The sequence below is a fragment of the Cajanus cajan genome, chromosome 10 (genome assembly GCF_000230855.2).
Source record: "Cajanus cajan strain Asha chromosome 10, NIPB_CcT2T_4, whole genome shotgun sequence".
Taxonomy (NCBI): domain Eukaryota; kingdom Viridiplantae; phylum Streptophyta; class Magnoliopsida; order Fabales; family Fabaceae; genus Cajanus; species Cajanus cajan.
Genome location: NC_138526.1, coordinates 15,932,905 through 15,952,384, shown reverse-complemented (window position 1 = coordinate 15,952,384; position 19,480 = coordinate 15,932,905). Strand labels below are relative to the sequence as shown.

At 41.5% G+C, this 19,480-nt stretch overlaps 2 protein-coding genes and 1 non-coding gene across 3 annotated transcripts; all 3 read left to right on the top strand.

The window, feature by feature from the left end:
• Window positions 1–6,050: 6,050 nt before the first annotated feature.
• On the top strand, window positions 6,051–6,569 carry LOC145952335 (uncharacterized). Its single transcript, XM_083064681.1, has one exon. The coding sequence runs from the start codon at window positions 6,051–6,053 to the stop codon at window positions 6,567–6,569; it is 519 nt and encodes a 172-aa protein (XP_082920807.1).
• A 6,505-nt stretch (window positions 6,570–13,074) lies between these two features.
• LOC109815884 (U-box domain-containing protein 18) lies at window positions 13,075–14,046 on the top strand. The gene has a single exon (XM_020380701.1). The coding sequence runs from the start codon at window positions 13,075–13,077 to the stop codon at window positions 14,044–14,046; it is 972 nt and encodes a 323-aa protein (XP_020236290.1).
• A 4,883-nt stretch (window positions 14,047–18,929) lies between these two features.
• On the top strand, window positions 18,930–19,455 carry LOC145952944 (18S ribosomal RNA). The gene has a single exon (XR_014430449.1). It is a non-coding gene; the product is annotated as an 18S ribosomal RNA (ribosomal RNA).
• Window positions 19,456–19,480: the final 25 nt, after the last annotated feature.

Here is a 19,480-nt window from a genome sequence, read left to right as displayed (position 1 = left end):
AGATGAATGATGATCAAGGTTGGCCAAAATTTAGAAGTAAGTGCAAAGATACAAGTCACACATGAGTAGTTTAAATGACATGGAACATGCTAGGACTAAATAGCATGCATGAATGACATTTTAAAGCACTCTAAAACATATATAAAGCATAAGGATAGACACACACATTTACAACATCAATAACATCTCATTTACATGTAAACATCCTTTCATATATCTACAATGATAATTCTCATACATCCATTCATCATCTAAAGTCAACAAGTCATACAATTTAATTAAATTATAAAATAAAACTCGCGCAATGCATGCTTCTAATTTTATATGTATGTGGTACCAATCTCCTCTTCATCATCATCTATACAAAATAACCTAAGAGTCATGGAACAAGACCACTCATCTATAGTGTAGGTACCACCCATCTATAATGATCCCTTCTAAACCACCTTTAACCAGGAGATGTTTATCAGGGTCTAGTCAAAGTATTACAACTAGCCATGGTATCCTCTCATTACCATTAGAGGTTTCTCCACCATAACACCCCCGGGACATAAGTAGTTGACTTGTGATATACCACTTTCATATGTATGAATGCAGGGATTCAATAACCATATTAGAATAACATAATATGAAATAACTCACTCCTCGTTTGTTAGCCTACAACACTTGACTTATCCATCTCATTTCATTATAGTACTTTTCACAATATGCATCATCACATCTTAACAACTCATCCTCATCACATTCACCACAACATTCATCATCGTATCCCACCACAACATACATCTTAACAAAACCTAATTTTTAATTTATCACACCTGACAAGGCCTTTATTGCACACGACACAAAGAGGTTAAAAACCTTTATACAACTTTGTACCAGTGTGATTGAGTTCATGCCTAGCTAGAAACTTACATAAAAATAACATCAAATAGAGCTCAACGAGGCCAATTGGGTGCCCAACACCATTGTAGCATGATTACGAGCATAAACACTCCTAGACTAACTTTCACACACTTAAGCTATATCCTCTATAACTTAAGTTTAGAGTTATCAAAACTCTAACTTCTACCCCACATAAACTAAAAATAATCAAACGACATAAAATATATTTATTAATTACTTATATCACAAATATACATAATTAAGAAAAAAAAACCTGGTGTTACAAAACCCAATCATGTAAGATAGCTATAAAAATTAAAACTAAAGGTCATAATGATGACCATAAACTATCATCATATATAAGCATATCCAAATAGACCATAAACTATCATCATATAAAAATGCAAGACTTAATTGCATATTACACATTGGAGGTTGCATCAGAAAACGTGACTCAATTGTTGTCTAGTGGACAAAATACAATGTGTCTCTCGTTCCCTACTTCACAAAAAAAAAAAAAAAGACAATGATTGTATCTATAAGCCTTGTTGAAAATGTTAATGAGTATTATCTTGAGTAACTTGATCACTTATTAGCACTTAGCTTGAAGTTCCTTCTGTGGCATAAGTAACTTGGCATGAAGTTGCTTGTCTCACTTGTATCTTTTTTTGCAAATATAACACGTATATAAATATTTATACAATAATAGAAAAATAATTTTAATTGTATTCATACCTATTTTTTAGTTTATCTCTCTGACATCCCAATATATTATGTTCAATTTCCTTATAGTTACCTCAATTCATTGTGCTTAATTTTCTTGCATCACGTGAACCAACTGGACCTTTAGTCACGCCTCTCTTCCTATTGATTCTTTGCCTTCTTTGTAGCCTCCTTAGTATACGACGATCAATTTTCCCATAACAACCTCAAATATTGGAATCTAATTCAGACATGGGATGTACGATCTTTGTGTAACATAAACATTAAGTCCTAGTAGTGTAAGCACTATCACAAAACATCTCCACATTAGCTGTCTTGTATGCAATGTGTACCGGGAGGACCCTATCGGTCACGTTGACCAACACGTGCCGTTCCGTCAGACACCCATGCGAACTGGACCATACCCAAGGCTGACGTTAGCATCGGCCCGGCTGAAGGTCGATGCAAACAGCATGATGCATCCCCGCATCCTACGTATCGGCTCGGCCTAATGCCGATCCGATAAGATTTCCAAGTAAACGTTTATCGGCCCGATCAACAGTCGAAGACATGCAACCTCTCAAGCATTAGCCTGTCGGCTCGGCAATGTGCCGATAGGTTAAACGGGTTATAGTACAAATCATAATTAACAAGGACAAGTGCCTAATTAAGACATGATTAGATGATTAGCATCGTATTACCTAATTTGGTAAAGATTAGAATAGGTCCACCACGTTCAGGCCCATGTCAGGTATTATAAATAGGTCACACGTAACGAGGTACATCACTGTTCATTAATTATCCTAGAATATCGTGCTTGTCCTGACTTGAGCGTCGGAGTGCCTTTTGCAGATACCTCCCCCCTCTGAAGAATCCGTTTGAAGTATCCGTTCGGCCCTTCTTACCAAGAAGACTACGAGTGTACCCTTGAGCAGGTACATTTTGGCGCCCACCGTGGGGCCGAACCGAAAGCATTGTAGAAGCATCGAAAGTTTACGAGTAAAAGAATCATGGTAAAGACAAGGAATACTAATTTTGAAAGGCAACAGTCCGAAGAGGAGCACGAGTCCGGGGTCGAGACGGTTGAGGAGACAAACTTGACTGATATGGTACGCCAGATGAAAGAGGAAATGATCCCCATGAAACAGCAGCGAGAGAGAGATGCCGCCGAGATGGCCGCATTGAAAGAAGAGAATGTTGCTCTAAAAAACCAATATCGAGACCCCACATGGAAACCATCTGAGACGACCCACACTCAGGGATTGTTCCACTCGCACGGTCATCACACCTCTATTCCTCATACCTCTGTCGCACCCCCAGGCATCCGTGCTTCGATCGGAAGACCGGCACAGCCAATGCCGGCCGGGGCACACCGACATCCATTTACGCTGAACATCATGCAATCGGCACTTCTTGACCACTGGAAGTCCCTGCCCCTTAACAAATACGATGGTACAACCGACCCAGATGAACACGTGGATGTGTTTTTGACACAGGTTACCTTGAGCACCACCGATCATGTCGCGCTATGCTGAATCTTTCCGACATCCTTGAAGGGGCGAGCGCTGAGTTGGTTCGCTCGGCTCCCAGCCAATTCTGTCGACTCATTCGGCACGTTGGCCTCCTAGTTCACAATCCAGTTCGCCACCAGCCGCCCTCATCAGTTGACCTCGTTGGCATTAGTTAGAATTCGTCACGATAGAAAGGAGTCTCTTCGGACGTTCATGAGCCGATTCAACAAAGCGGCTCTCAAAATCCGAGACCTAAACCCTGTTGTGGCTCTACATCATCTCACCACTGCTCTAAAACCGGGTCCCTTTGCCAACAGCATCTGCAAAAAACCGCCGACCGATATGGATGACTTGCGGCGACGAGCCGATAAATACATGCAAATGGAAGAATTAGCAGAGTTTCGCAATCAAGCCAGAACATAGACAACCGCTAAGCTGGAAAAGCCGACTGAAAACAATTTTCGGAGCCGTCCGAAAGAATTAGCATCCCGCGAGAGGCCCCCTCGTGGCCCAAGGTATTCACAATACACACCGCTCAATACCAGTCCGTCGGCAGTGCTAGAGCAAGCGTTGACCTCGGAGGTCCTGGCCGTCCCGAAACGAGCTTCGACCCCTCCTAGGGCCGATACAACGAAGTCTTGTAGGTATCACCGCAATCGAGGGCATTCAACAGAAGAATGTGCGGCCTTGAAGGATAAGATAGAAGATCTGATCAAACAGGGACATTTGCAAGGTTTCTTCGACCGCTCGAACTCATCCCGAAACACCCACCGGTCGCGATGGGACGATCGGGCTGAACAAAGAATAGAAAGTCGTTCATATCGAGAACGCAGTCGGTCTAGAGAAAGGCGAGAAGAGCCTTCAACGCAGCCTCGCTGGGTCATCAACACCATTGCCGGCGGCTTCGCTGGCGGCGGTTCGTCTTCGTCCGCGCAGCGTAGACACTTACTGGCCGTTCGGCATGTGCATGCCGTCAAAACTGTTCGTCGCCGCCTACCCACCATAACTTTCACCGAGGCCGACTTCAAAGGTATCGACCCATACCAGGATGATCCTATGGTAATTAGCATTGAAATTCATAACTGCATTGTGCGCAAGACATTGGTAGATCAAGGGAGCTCCGCTGATATCCTTTATTGGAACACGTTCAAGCAATTGGGTATCCCAGAAGCCGAATTAATTCCCTACGATGAACCTTTGGTAGGATTTTCAGGGGAAAGAGTCAAAACAAAGGGTTATATCAAGTTGTCAACCCGGTTTGGGTTTGAAGGGACCGAATACAGAGACGTTTCGGTCAAATATGTGGTGGTTCATGCCAACACGTCTTATAACATTTTGCTCGGTCGGCCGTCCTTAAATCGGCTCGGTGCAATCGTCTCCACTCCGCACCTGGCTATGAAGTTCCCAGCCGACTCAGGACGAGTAATCACGGTTCACGCTGATCAAAAAACCGCGCGAGAGTGCTACTTTGCTAGTTTGCGATTACCAGAAATGAAGCCCGAAGCAACAAAACCAACAGGGGTACATTCGGTATCACAGCAGTCGGCCTTAGACCTCGACCCCCGGATTGATCAAGAAGAGAGGGTCGAGCCTATTGAAGACAAGCAACCCATCCAGGTAGAGGTGTCCGGAACTCAAGTCACCTACCTTGGGACCAATTTATCCGAACAAGAGCGCCTGGCCCTTAAGCAAGTGGTCCTTGAAAACAGTGACTTATTCGCCTGGTACCCGTCTGATATGCCCGGCATTGACCCCAACTTTATTTGCCACAAGTTATCAGTGAGCAAGCAGGCAAGACCGATCGCTCAGCAGCGCCGGAAGGCCGGAGAGGAAAGGAAGGCGGCGATCGAAACTGAGGTGGGAAAGCTATTAGATGCTCGGTTCATCCGAGAAGTACATTACACAACATGGTTGGCCAATGTAGTCATGGTCAAGAAACCGAACGGGAAATGGCGCATGTGCACCGACTACACCAACTTGAACAAGGCATGCCCTAAGGATGCATATCCATTGCCCAACATTGACCGACTTGTTGATGGGGCATCCGGCCACAGATTTTTATCCTTCCTTGATGCATACTCAGGATATAATCAGATCCGTATGCACCCTCAAGACGAAGAGAAGACAGCGTTCATTACTGAAACGACAAACTACTGCTACCGAGTAATGTCGTTCGGCTTAAAAAATGCCGGAGCCACATATCAGCGATTAATGAATAAAATTTTTCATGATCAAATTGGCCAAAGCATGGAGGTGTACGTTGATGACATGGTGGTGAAGTCAAGTACAGTGTCGGCACATGCACAAGATTTAACCGAGGTGTTTCAGGCGCTTCGGCATCACCAAATGAGACTCAACCCCGAGAAGTGTGTGTTCGGAGTCTCGGGCGGTAAATTTTTAGGATTCATGCTGTCCAGCCGAGGCATTGAGGCAAATCCTGACAAGTGTCAGGCCATCCTAGACATGAAAAGTCCAAGTACTCTGAAAGAGGTTCAAAAGTTAGCAGGCCGACTCACCTCCCTCTCTCGGTTTCTTCCTTGCCTGGCCGAGATAGCTAGACCTATCCTTCTTTTACTGAAGAAAGTTGAACGGTTCAAATGGACCCCAGAGTGTGAGGCATCGTTCCAACAGTTCAAGGAACACCTGGGCGCACCTCCAATCCTTTCCAAACCAGTCGCCGGCCTCGACATGATTGTGTATTTAGCCGTTTCTAACACATCAATCAGTGCCATCTTAATTCAGGAAAAACAAGACGAACAACAGCTGGTGTACTTCATCAGTCGTACATTGCAGGATGCCTAACGACGCTACCAGCTGATAGAAAAAGTAGCCTTAGGGCTCATCTACACTACCCGCCGGCTCAGGCAGTACTTCCAAAGCCACAAGATAATTGTCCGAACCGACTGTCCAATTGCCAAAGTCCTGAGGAAACCTGAGATTGCTGGCCGGATGATGGCATGGTCAGTTGAGCTCTCAGAGTTCGACGTAACTTTTGAGCCGAAAGGCCCCATCAAGTCACAACATTTAGCCGACTTCATCAACGAGCTCACTCCTCCGGGCCGTTTCAAAGACGAGTCGTGGACCATGTATGTTGATGGGTCCTCTAACGCTCAAGGAAGTGGGGCAGGTATAATTCTAGCTAGTCCCTCGGGCATCACTGTAGAGCAATCTCTGCGTTTCGGCTTCCGAGCCTCTAATAATCAAGCGGAGTATGAAGCCTTGCTAGCGGGAATGCGGTTGGCAACCGAGATGGGTGTGAAAAAAGTCATATGTTGGACTGACTCGAAGATTGTGACCGAACAGGTCAATGACAACTTCCAGGTCAAGGATCCCAACTTGTTGCAATACTACCACCTCTTCCAAAAGCACAGGGACGATTTCATTGAGGTTCAGGTACGGCACGTCCCACGATGCAACAATGAACGAGCTGATCAGTTAGCCCGGCTCACCAGCAGCCGGAAGCCCGGATAGTTGCGCACAACCATTCACCTAGAGATTCCCTCCCCGAGTGTAACGGCCGAGTGCATGTCAACCGAAGTTGAAGCGCCGACCTGGATGACCGCCATTCGAAATTTTATTGTCTGAGACGAATTACCAACCGATCCGATGGAAGCCAAGAAATTACGAACTCAAGCGGCGCGGTACTCCATGGTAGCCGAAGTGCTTTATCGGCGGGGATTCTCCACCCCACTGCTCAGGTGCATTGACAACCTACAAGCCGATTATGTGATGCGGGAAATTCACGAAGGCATTTGCGAATCTCACTCGGGGGGGCGAACCCTGGCGGCTAAAGTCTTGCGAGCCGGTTATTATTGGCCAACTCTGAAGGGAGACTACGCCGAGTTTGTCAAAAAGTGCGTTCAATGTCAAAGACATGGGAATCTCATCCATGCCTCGGCTGCTGAATTGCATAGCATCAGCTCTCCATGACCGTTCGCTTTATGGGGTATCGATGTGCTTGGACCATTCCCTATGGCAAAAGGGCAAGTTAAGTTTCTCCTGGTTGCAGTAGATTATTTTACAAAATGGATAGAAGTCGAACCACTCGCTTGCATTTCCGCAGCGAGTGTCCAGAAGTTTGTTTGGAAAAATCTGGTTACCCGCTTCGGCATTCCCTATGCCATCGTCTCGGACAACGGCCTTCAATTTACTGACAAGAAGTTCAACACCTTCCTTGAAAATCTCGGCATTCGTCACCGATTCACATCAGTCGAGCATCCCCAATCAAACGGCCAGGCCGAAGCAGCGAACAAAGTTATCCTCATAGAGCTCAAGAAATAACTTGGTTCGGCTAAAGGTGCATGGGCTGAAGAGTTACCGGAAGTTCTTTGGGCATACCGGTGTACACTACAATCAACAACCAAGGAGACACCCTTTCGCCTAACATACGGCGCAGATGCAATGATTCCGGTTGAAGTCGGGGAACCTTCGTTTCGACGACAACACTTCCATGAAGAATCTAACGATGATTCACTCCGAGCCGAACTCGATGTCCTTGATGAAGTGCGAGAAAGGGCACAAATTGTAGCCGAGGCCTGCAAGCAACGCATGAGTAGACGCTTTAATTCTAATCTAAAGCCAAGAACGTTTCAGGAAGGCGATCTGGTATGGAGAGCAACCGGGTCGGCCAGGCGCAATACTTCCGAGGGCAAGTTCTCAGCTAATTGGGACGGACCGTTTCGCATACGGCATGCACTTAACAATGGGGCGTATAAGTTGGAAGAACTATCGGGCAAGGTCATTCCGAGGACTTGGAATTCCACATATCTGAAGACATATTATAGTTAAACCAAGCTTGTATCTACTTTATAATGTGTAAAACGGTGCACTCTTTTCCTTGAACCGATCTTTTTTCCCCTTATAAGATTGTGAAAAGGGGTTTTTGGTCGGCAAGGTTTTTAACGAGGCATCAATTCAATGAATATACACCAAATTTGCAATCATCAGATGTGACTTCTATTAAATTTGTCTTCCCTCCCGAGATGTCTCTCGGCCAAGGATGTGACTTTTACTAAAATTACAAGTCTTCCCTCCCGAGATGTCTCTCGGCCAAGGATGTGACTTCTATTAAATTTACAAGTCTTCCCTCCCGAGATGTCTCTCGGCCAAGGATGTGACTTCTATTAAATTTACAAGTCTTCCCTCCCGAGATGTCTCTCGGCCAAGGATGTGACTTCTTTTAAATTTACGAGTCTTCCCTCCCGAGATATCTCTCGGCCAAGGATGTGACTTCTATTAAATTTACAAGTCTTCCCTCCCGAGATGTCTCTCGACCAATGATGTGACTTCTATTAAAATTACAAGTCTCCCCTCCCGAGATGTCTCTTGGCCAAGGATATGACTTTTATTAAATGTCTTCCCTCCCGAGATGCCTCTCGGCCAAGGACGTCACTGCCATTAAAGTTCAAACTTGTTACAAAATTTTAATACGCGGGCAAAGCAAGTTGTACAAATAAGCAATAATCAAAAATCCAAATTCATTACGGCACTAACGGCCGGGAAAAACACCAAAGGGCACTATCGGCCCACCTATACAAAAAGCAAAAAATTAAAAGAGCACTGTCGGCTCGCTAAACACGAAGAAACTTCAAGATTGCACCTCAGCCTCCCCCTGCACTGGGCCGTCTTCAGGCGCACCCTCCTCATACGCCGTTTCCTCCCCAATTGGCTCAGTTGGCCGAGCCGGGGCTTCTTCATCGGCTGGTTGGTCGGCTGGAATAGAGGCCAGGTCCACCAACTTCCCTTGGAAAAAATCCTTGGTCATATCCAAATGGAAGTCAGGAGGAAAGTCCCCGAAATAGTTGGCTTGCTGAGCCGCCTGAGCAAAGCCCGCCTGATGCTGGGTAAGGACTTTGTTACGTGCCTTCTCTTGGTAAGCTCTGAAGGCCACTTTCTCGGCATCTAACTCCTTACCCAGAGCTGCAACCTTCTCGGTCTCACTCTTCAGGGCAAATTCGAGACGCTGAACCTTCAAAGCAAGGTCGTCGGCGGTTCGGCCTCGGCGATCCATTTCGGCCTGATATTTGCTGTTGGTCGTTTGAGCGTCAGTTAGCGCCGCTAGCGTCTCTTGGAGAGACTTTTCTTGTTCAGCAAGTTGCCGACGCAGTCCATCGGCCTCGCCGTTCGGCTCCATGACGATGCTTTGTGCCATGGCCACAGCGCGCACTTGGAACTCACAGAAAAAGCTCCACTTCTGAGCTGCAGTCATACGGCTCAGCATCCCTTGACCTACCTCGGAAGTCAAGTCTTGACTCAGGAAATCCTGAGCATTGACATTGCCGGCCAGAAAACTTGGCGCAGCCAAGCCTTCTGGAACAGGGGGACTAACCACTCGGCGCTGCTTAGCCCGACGGCCCTCCTCCTCGGCCCTTGTGTCAGGCCTTCTTTTTTCAGGATGGGGCCGAGTTGGTTTCCTTTGCTTCGTTGGCCCCGACCCACCGCCTTGGACAGTTGGCGGATTCCCTTGCCCGGTAGCCGGGGTATTGATTCCAGTGGTCGCAGCCACTTGTTTGCGGATTATCGTGTGGATGTCCAAGTCGTCCTCTCCGTGGTCCGCCATTATGTCTGCACATTATTAGTCAAAATCAATGATAACACAAGAATGTAAACAAGTAAGAAAAGTACTATACCAATTAGCTCCTCGACTACGTTGGCCGATTCAAACAATCGAACCAGAGGACGACATGGTAGAGGCCGAGGCAGCTTCTCTAAAAATTTTAGACTCAAATTCTCCCCCGGGGACATACGCGATTTAGAAACCGTGTCATATTTTCTCGGCTTCCGAGTCCAGTACAAGGGAAAAAGTGAATTCCCTTCGGCATCAAAGAAATATTTATTGCCCGTCTCTGGCCGAATCATCACCTTCATAAACCCCACTTTAAATTTTTTGTAGGAAGTAGTGAACGGCTGTAGCAGGCAATCATGGTGCCGAATCAATGACAACCACTTCGCCTTCTTGGTAGGCCGAGACGAATAGAAGTGCAGGAATAGATGCGGGGTAGGAGAAAGGCCGAGAGCCAAGCACAGATGCCTAAACCCTTGCATTGCCGCCCAAGTGTTTGGATGAAGTTGACTCGGCGCCACGTTCAAGAGCCGAAGTATACCCATAAAATAGTTGTCAAAAGGGAGGGATATCTTCAAATCCCGGAACATATAATCGTACACGTAAAAGAATGGATATTTGGACGACCCTTGGCTCAAATATACAAAATCCGGGTTCGGCACCCCATCACCTCGGCACGGCTGGAAGAAGATCGCGGAGGGCTCTTCATCTTCGGGAAAGTTTAAGAATCTCGTGGCCGATACGAAGTTAACAAGAGACTTCTTATCAGTATATCGGGAATACACACTACCAACCTCGCCGTGCACCCACGAATATCCAAGGGTCGATATGGGAGCAAAACTCCTTGATGATCCGCCACCCATACTCGGATGATCATCTGAAGCCACAGCCGACGAAGAATCACCACTCCGCGACCGTTCAGACCCAGAAACGGATCTCGTATGATCACCATTTGAAGCCGAGGCCGAGGCAACATCTCGGTCTGGCGTCGCTCTCAACCTAGATTCCCCTTCGTCCCCAGAGGAGTCAACATGATCAACATCTAGATTAGCCATTACGTACCTGAGTTTTGAACTTGACCTATCGCTGTGGAATGCTCAAATGCAGACGATCTCGGCTCAGAGTAAGTGTTAAGTGTGTATCTTTGGGGACCACCCCCCATACACCTATTTATAGGCGTTTGTCGTAAGTATCTGAAGAGACGCCGTCCTATGCACCGTTGGATCATTTCGATCCAACGGTCCACGGTGTGCAACCCCTCTCATGCGTCGTTAATACCTAACGGTTATAACCTTTGGTATTATCACAACGGTTACAATTGTTTCCCGCCATAACTCCTCGCATGCGTCATCGGTGCCCAACGGTTACAACCCTTCGTTTCCCACCAACGATTGTAACCCTTGGCCTTCCCTCCAAAACAGCAGCCAAAGTACCCTATTTCCCTTTACATTTATCCTTTACGTCGCTTCACTCCTCGAGGCAGGGGGGCTTGTGTACCGGGAGGACCCTATCGGTCACGTTGACCAACACGTGCCGTTCCGTCAGACACCCATGCGAACTGGACCATACCCAAGGCTGACGTTAGCATCGGCCCGGCTGAAGGCCGATGCAAACAGCATGATGCATCCCCGCATCCTACGTATCAGCTCGGCCCAATGCCGATCCGATAAGATTACCAAGTAAACGTTTACCGGCCCGGTCAACAGTTGAAGACATGCAACCTCCCAAGCATTAGCCTGTCGGCTCGGCAATGTGCCGATAGGTTAAACGGGTTATAGTACAAATCATAATTAACAAGGACAAGTGCCTAATTAAGACATGATTAGCTGATTAGCATCGTATTACCTAATTTGGTAAAGATTAGAATAGGCCCACCACGTTCAGGCCCATGTCAGGTATTATAAATAGGTCACACGTAACGAGGTACGTCACTGTTCATTAATTATCCTAGAATATTGTGCTTGTCCTGACTTGAGCGTCGGAGTGCCTTTTGCAGATACCTCCCCCCTCTGAAGAATCCGTTTGAAGTATCCGTTCGGCCCTTCTTACCAAGAAGACTACGAGTGTACCCTTGAGCAGGTACACAATGCATGAACATGTATGCTTGCATGGTAAACCAGATAGCTTTTAGTAACCATAACCACATTTTTTGACCCTCAGGTTCACCACAAAGGGTAAACCCATCTTTCACTCAAAACTCAATCACTTGCATATGTAACTATACACATTCTTTGATCTTGCATTGTAGTGTCAAGCACATTTATAATCTTAGGTGTTATAATATTCTTAAAATCACACCCTTTTTCATATCTTTTCTGAAATCTAGCCATCAATCTACAAGTAATAGACTCAACCATTGACAAAATCGTTTTCTTTCTATCATTTCCTAATGAACCATTAACAAATCTCCATCCTTGCTCCCACTAACCATAGCCAACTTATGAATATCATCAATCTAATCAAATATACGAGTAACGATCAAGATCAACATTGAACAATGGCGTAATTACATTCTCAAAATGAACTAACAAATGCGCACACATCCTAGGTCAGATTTATCATACCCATAATTCTCCATTTTTGACCTATTCCCCAGTAACAAACCCATAAAAGAAAAAAAAAATGAATCACTAAAGCAAATAGAAACAAACCCCAATTTCTAGGAACACTTTTAGAAAACAGTTTAAGAATTTTATTTTCAGAAGAAGTGAAGAAAGATGAATGTTTTGAGTTTAAGAGACAGAACGCACTATATATAATAGACGCATATTAGTAGAATATAAACAATTTTTTTTTCCTTCTCACATAAGCTAACAACGTTATTATAAGAGAGGTGAGCAATTTAGTATTTATCATAAAAGACAGATGTGTCATTTAAAAAAAATTCCAGAAAAATGAGTTCAATTTTCTCTTTAATTCTTTAGTCCAAGTTATTTGGTGTAATTTAAAAATTATTATTAGTAGATTAAAAAATTATATTATTATTAGTCGAGTCGCAACCAATATGTATGATATTCTTTTCCGTGGCATATGATAGGAAACACCTGACATCCAACTTCAATAAACAAGTAGAGAATCAAATCTTGTGACTTTGACTGAATCAAACACCCGAAGCTTTGAACAAAGTCAATCCGCAATATTCCATCAAACCACTTGTCAAATGTCATGTCTGCACTATGATCCACTGCAGTTTTCTTCCCCCTTTTCCCTTTCTCCCACCACACTACTTACTACACCCAACAACTACGCAACCTAACTTCCACTCTTATTAAAACCCATCAACCATCAAACACATGAAAACAACCTCGGCAAATTCAAGCTCAATCCGAACTAATACTATCTTTCAGTTCCTCACTCCCCAAATGGATTAGATTAAAGTTTAACACAAAACAACATCGGAACCCCATCCAATCCATGGACACCAAGCGTTTAACCATCCGCACCCTCGTCTCCGCCCTCACTTCCCCCTCCGACCAAACCCGCCTCGCCGCCCTCCGCCACCTCCACCGCACCTCCAACGAAGACTCCGCAGCCCGCCCCCTCATCGCCGCCGCCGGTGCTGTCCCCCTCCTCGCCGCAGCCCTCTACTCCGCCTCCCACCCCATCCAAGACCACGCCGCCGCCACCCTCCTCAACCTCTCCATCTCGGACCGCCGCCCTCTCCTCTCCTCTCCCGCCCTCCTCCCCGCCCTTGCCCACCTCCTCTCCCGCCACGCCACCTCCTCCGCCGCCTCCTCCGTCCAGGCCGCCGCCGCCACCCTCCACAGCCTCCTAGCTGTCGTTGCCGAATTCCGCCCGATCGTCAGCTCAAACCCCGACATCCTCCACGCCCTCGTCGGCATAATCAGTCACCCTGATTCTCCGACGAGGTCCGTGAAGGACGCCCTCAAAGCGTCATTCGGCGCAGCACTTTACCCGCCGAGCCGGGTCACGCTGATCCGGCTGGGCGTTGTTCCGTTCCTCTTCGGCCTGGTGGCGAAGGGGAAGGACGGGAAGAGGAGGATTGGCATAATTGAGGACGCTACTGCGGTGATCGCGCAGGTTGCGGGGTGCAAAGAGAGCGAGGAGGCGTTTGCGAAGGTTTCGGGGGTTTCCGTGTTGGCCATGATGTTGGGTTCGGAGAGTGGGAGTTGTAGTTTGAGGACGAAGGAGAATGCGGTTGCGGCGCTTTTGAATTTGGTGAGGTGTGGGAGCGAGAAAGTTGTTGGGGAGGTTAGGGACAAAGTTGGTGCTTTGGATGGCATCGCCTACGTGCAGGAACACGGTAGCGCCAAAGGGAAGAGCAAAGCCATAGCGTTTTTTAAGCTCTTGCTTGATGGTGAAATTGCTGAAGATTTGTATCCCCTTGACTCAGACTCGGCTTCAAGTTCGAGTTGCAGTGGGTAACTACGGTGGCAATAGACAATTAGACAAAAAAAGAATAAAGAATAAAGAAAATCACAATTTATTTTATTCTTTAGTAGATTTGGGTTTGGGTGGGATAGTGTGTATGATATTAGGATGGATTAGGTGGGATAGTGTGTATGATATTAGGATGGATTTGGTGGGATAGTGTGTATGATATTAGGATGGATTAGCTTTGTTATGGCAAACGGTAATGTTTGTTGTGTTGTAAATTCTAACAAACAAAGACATTGATTACAAATTCCTTTTATTGTACTGATTGATCTGTATCCTTTTCATTGTTTGTCTCCATTGCTTTGATTTGACTGCAACCTCTGTGTTTGTCTTGCTCATACTGGTTGTAGCTTTGAGTTAACCCTAAAATACTTGTGCATCAATTAACTGCTTCAAGTGAGTGATCCCGTATTGTAGATACTGTGAGTATATACTACTATATATATACCATCATATTATCAATAACATGTAAAGCAAATTACACTGACTGTGATTTGTACGAATTTTACACCATACTAACTTTACGATAACCATTAACCATCCTTATATAGGGTACATAGTGTAATGTGTTTCTTGGATACTAGTGATAATATATTTCAAACAATTACAAGGGTTATTGCAAGAGTAAAAAGGAAGGGCTATCATGTGAATTTCAAAGAAATTACATGGGATTTCAGTGTACTTTACTCTAAAATATATAATGTGATCTTATTCATGCATCCATGAGATAATTCATTTTAAATAATTTGCAAAATCCTCCTCAATGTACCTAATCTCAAGATCTCGAGTTAGCTCAAGAAATGGTGAGATAGTTAATCAGTGCTTGAAACTAATGAATATATTATGTAGAATGTCCTGTATTCAATTACTTATCCAGTTATCCTTCAAAGTTGCTACATGTAACGACTTCTTAGCTTAAACTGGAATGTTAGAAAAGGATGTTGCCATTTATATGTTTTGTTCATGCTTTAAGTATTTTCGGACATGCTGTGTGTGGTGCTCATTTGATTGCAGGGAAGCACGAGGTTGGAAGCTGGGTTTTAGTTATTGTAGCACTAATTTTGATGGTCCTTTTTGTAGGTTGATTATTTACATGAAGTAATATGTAAGTAAATTTTGGACTGTCATATTGGTTGGAAGATTTTTCTGATGTCTTTACATGTTATACCAGCTGATTTGTAGTCTTTGTTTTGGTTGATTCTCACTGGAAACAGATTCTTGCTTCAAGAAATGTGGATCATGAAGCACAATTCTCACTCTTATGATGAGAGGATTTCTAATTAAACAGGCGGCTGAGAGATGAAAATTATTCTCTGGCATCTGTTATTAAGAATGAAATAAAGATGTAGATATTGGTTTTGTGTTTGGATATCTAATGATGGGTGGAATTTTAAGGAATAAAATTACCATGCCATTGTTTGACTATTTTATTATGAAACAGTTTCTGTATGTAGTTAAGGAAGTGGATGTAATCGTAAGTAGATCAGTGAATTATACTTGAATTTCATCCCATCTTATATCCTAATTACTAGGGGAATAAAATTAAAGGTATTGGATAAAATGAAATGAAACACATTCAATCATGTTTCATTCCATTTTCATCTAGCACTATAAACAATAATAACTATGGCCATTTTATTCCATTCCATCTATTTCATCTTTTTACATCAAGTCAAACATGATCCTAAGTGCTTATGGGTAGCAAATTGCAAACAATCATGGTTGGCACCAAAATGGAAAGCTTTATTTATTTTGTTGGGCAAAATAAAGGTGGGAAGAGTATGGAGGATGCTGAATGCGTGCTTTAAACCATATCGCCTAAATGTTATTTCTCCCTCCCTCCATCCCTCTTTGATACTATGGATAAGTATCTGAAAAAGAGAAACTATACACTTTTTTGCCTTTTGGGCTTACCTAATTTAATTCTAGATAGTATCTATTTATCCTGTGAACTTGAGAACGAGCTTAGGCACCTAAACTTTTTTTTTTTTTTTTCATGACTGTGCTGACCAAATGCTTATGGATCCTTGTGAACATCCTTGAGATGTATCAATATTATTCAAAAGGATTAAATGAATATATCCATAAAGAAAAAGAATGTGACAAGAACAAAAGCTTTAGTACTAGTTATTTAAAATCTCCATCCCTTTCGGTTAGGTTGTTGAGGGAATGCATATGGTTACTGACTTGCAAATAGTGTCCTTAATTATATGCGTTTTTGTTGGCATATAGCTGCAGGGAATGACACATGCAAGATATGGTTGAAGAAGCCTGTGTCATTTTGTCTTATGTATAACAAAATTAGATTGGTAACATGTTTGATATATGAACTAATTTTTAAATCAACTCATATAAGCACAAGTCACTACTAGTCTACTACCTCTATTATTTTTAAGTATTTTCATCGTCACATAAATATCGTACTAAGTTTTTATAAAGTTAGTAAATGCTTCGGTCCTTTTTATATACTTCTTCTATTCTTATATTAAAAAAAACAAAACAAAAAAAGTCACTTTTTTGTTTAGAAAATTTTATAAGATATATTAATCATATTTTTCTTAAGGGATCCTTATTTAATTAACAATTACCGTAGACAAAAGAATAATAAAAATTTAAAATTAAATGGCTATATACCTCATTCTCTCATTAGGATTGGAGAACATAAACTAAAAACATAGAAAATTAAGTCTCTTGATCAAATAGTTGTAAGGTCTGTCTTGGAATATGAGAGGTCAACTTGATCGCCTTATGATTAATTTTTGTAATACTAAAATAATGTTTGACAGTGAAAGACACATTTTATAAGTACATATATTAATCCTTATTGTTAGTTTTGAAATATTATGAGGATCATGCCCATGAGACAAAAAAATAAAAAAAGACAAATAGATATCTCTTTAATCTAGTTTGACATTATTCTCTTTCCAAACATCAATTAATTATATGATAAATAATGAAGTAAAAAAAGATAAAGTTAATTTAAGAGATCCTTGAGGTAATTTTGAAAAGTTAGTTTAAATTATTCATAAATTTAATACTATTAACTAAATTAACTATTTTTTTCAAGAGTACAATTTAATGGAAAGTGTCTTATAAAGAAGGACATGGGATCTAATTACCTATATCATTACACTTAAGAAAATTAATTAATTTACTTGATAATATTAAATTTATTCTAAATTTATATTTTTTTAATACTATCCTTAACATCAATGAGAGACACTAATAAGAGAGAAGACTTTATTCAAAAGTATTTCTTGTAGAATAAAAATTAACACAAAAGATATTTTAGATTGATTCTTATATACAAGTGACTAAAGAACATTTTTAATTTAGATCTTATATAAAGGACTAGATGGAATAAAAGAATATAGTAATCTTATAAAAGTAATCTTATTATTAATCTTCTTTAATAGAAATAATATAGTTATACAAAATTTTTATTGTGACATACTTTATAGTGAGACAATATTTTGCCACTAAAAACTACTATAATACCTATAATTATATTCTCTTAATTGTTAAAAAGTGTAGGTATATGTTATAGTTACATATAATAAATATTGTTAAATATCATTAAAAAATTAACACTAAAATTATGTATGAGCATATATTAAATAGATTTATATCTACATATATTATATTTATGATAAAACTTTTTATATATTACTATATGTAACATTTTTTATAATCCATATAATAACTATATTCTAAAAAAATATTGTTAAGACTATAAATCATAAATTAACAATTAGTATTACATTGAAAAGATAAAATGAAGCTTATTGTTTTTTACATGATAGTCCCCAATACTGTAATAAGTGCTATGTAAAATGGAAAAAACAAGTCTCAAAATAAATGATATTTTGATTTTTTAATATAATATTTATTATTTTTATTTATATACTACAAGAAAATTGTCGTACAGTAACACACATCTTATAGTGATACAATACGTCTCACTAAAAACTACTTTTACCTTAATAAAAAAAAACTACTTTTACCCACATAATAAATATAATATATGTTGGTATATTGTTAAAAAGTATAGGTATAGACTATAGTGACACACAAAATATGTTGTTAAATCTTATTTAAAATCAACACTAAAATTATATATAGCTATATTTCAAATAGGTATATACGTACATATATTATATCTATAACAACACTTTTTGTATGTCACTCTATGAAAATTTTTTGTAATGATACTCTCAATAATATGTTTTTAGAAAGTTGTTGTGTTTCACATTTTTCATAAAAAATCATGATAAAGTTAATTCAGTAAAATTATCGTATACTTTTAATATGTTTTTGTAGTGATACTCTCAATTAAATAAGTTTTTTTGGGGCTGTGTGAAAAACCTTAGAACGGATGGTGTATCAAATTTATCGTATGTCATTTTCACTTAAAAGGAATACATACTAGTTTTATCATTTAAATAAATTGAAAAAAAAAAAAGGTGGAGAGAACCGGGTAATTGACAAAAACAAAATTTCATCTTAAATATTAAAAGTGATAAATAATTTTTTCTTGACTCATAAGAAAAAAATGGTAAATAAGGCATAAAAGTTTTAAGACACTTTTTTTTTACGAAGAGAATATTCATAAATTATGTATAGGAAATCTATGGAGACAGCTAAATATAGGTTTATGTGTGAGTTTCAATTTGGATAATATTTTAGGGTTAATTAAATTGATCAACTAAAATTAGAATATTTAAAGTTATAATTTATTTGTCCTTCCATGTGTTTGTGTGAGTGTTCTGGTTTGGATAGAATGTTTGAAGGGTAATCTAGCCACTCGATCAAAATTAGAACACTCAAAGTTATAATGTGTTCATTCTATTCTAGGATTAGAATTTTTATACTATTATGTAGATTATGTATAGGAAATATATTGAGATAGTTGAAGATAGGTGAGGATCTAATATTGTTTAGTCACCTGAACAAAAATGTAGTTGAAGAATTTTATTGGGGAAATATGTGTGGTTTGTTGACGGTATCCGGGAAATAAGCATTGGCTAATTCTGTGCCAGCAGTCGCGGTAAGACAAAGGATGCAAGCGTTATCTAGAATGATTGGGCGTAAAGCGTTTGTAGGTGGCTTTTTAAGTTCGCCGTCAAATCCCAGGGCTCAACCCTGGACAGGCGGTGGAAACTACCAAGCTGAAGTACGGCAAGGGCAGAGGGAATTTCCGGTGGAGCGGTGAAATGCATAGAGATCGAAAAAAACACCAACGGTGAAAGCACTCTGCTGGGCCGACACTAACACTGAGAGACGAAAGATAGGGGAGCGAATGAGATTAGATACCCCAGTAGTCCTAGCCGTAAATGATGGATACTAGGCGCTGCGCGTATCGACCCGTGCAATGTTGTAGCTATTTCAGGTTAATTTGTCCCTATGTGTGTGTGTATTTTGG

Coding starts and splice junctions, on each gene's coding strand:
- LOC109815884 (XM_020380701.1), top strand. CDS start 13,075: ATGGACACCAAGCGTTTAACCATCCGCACCCTCGTCTCCGCCCTCACT.
- LOC145952335 (XM_083064681.1), top strand. CDS start 6,051: ATGGCATGGTCAGTTGAGCTCTCAGAGTTCGACGTAACTTTTGAGCCG.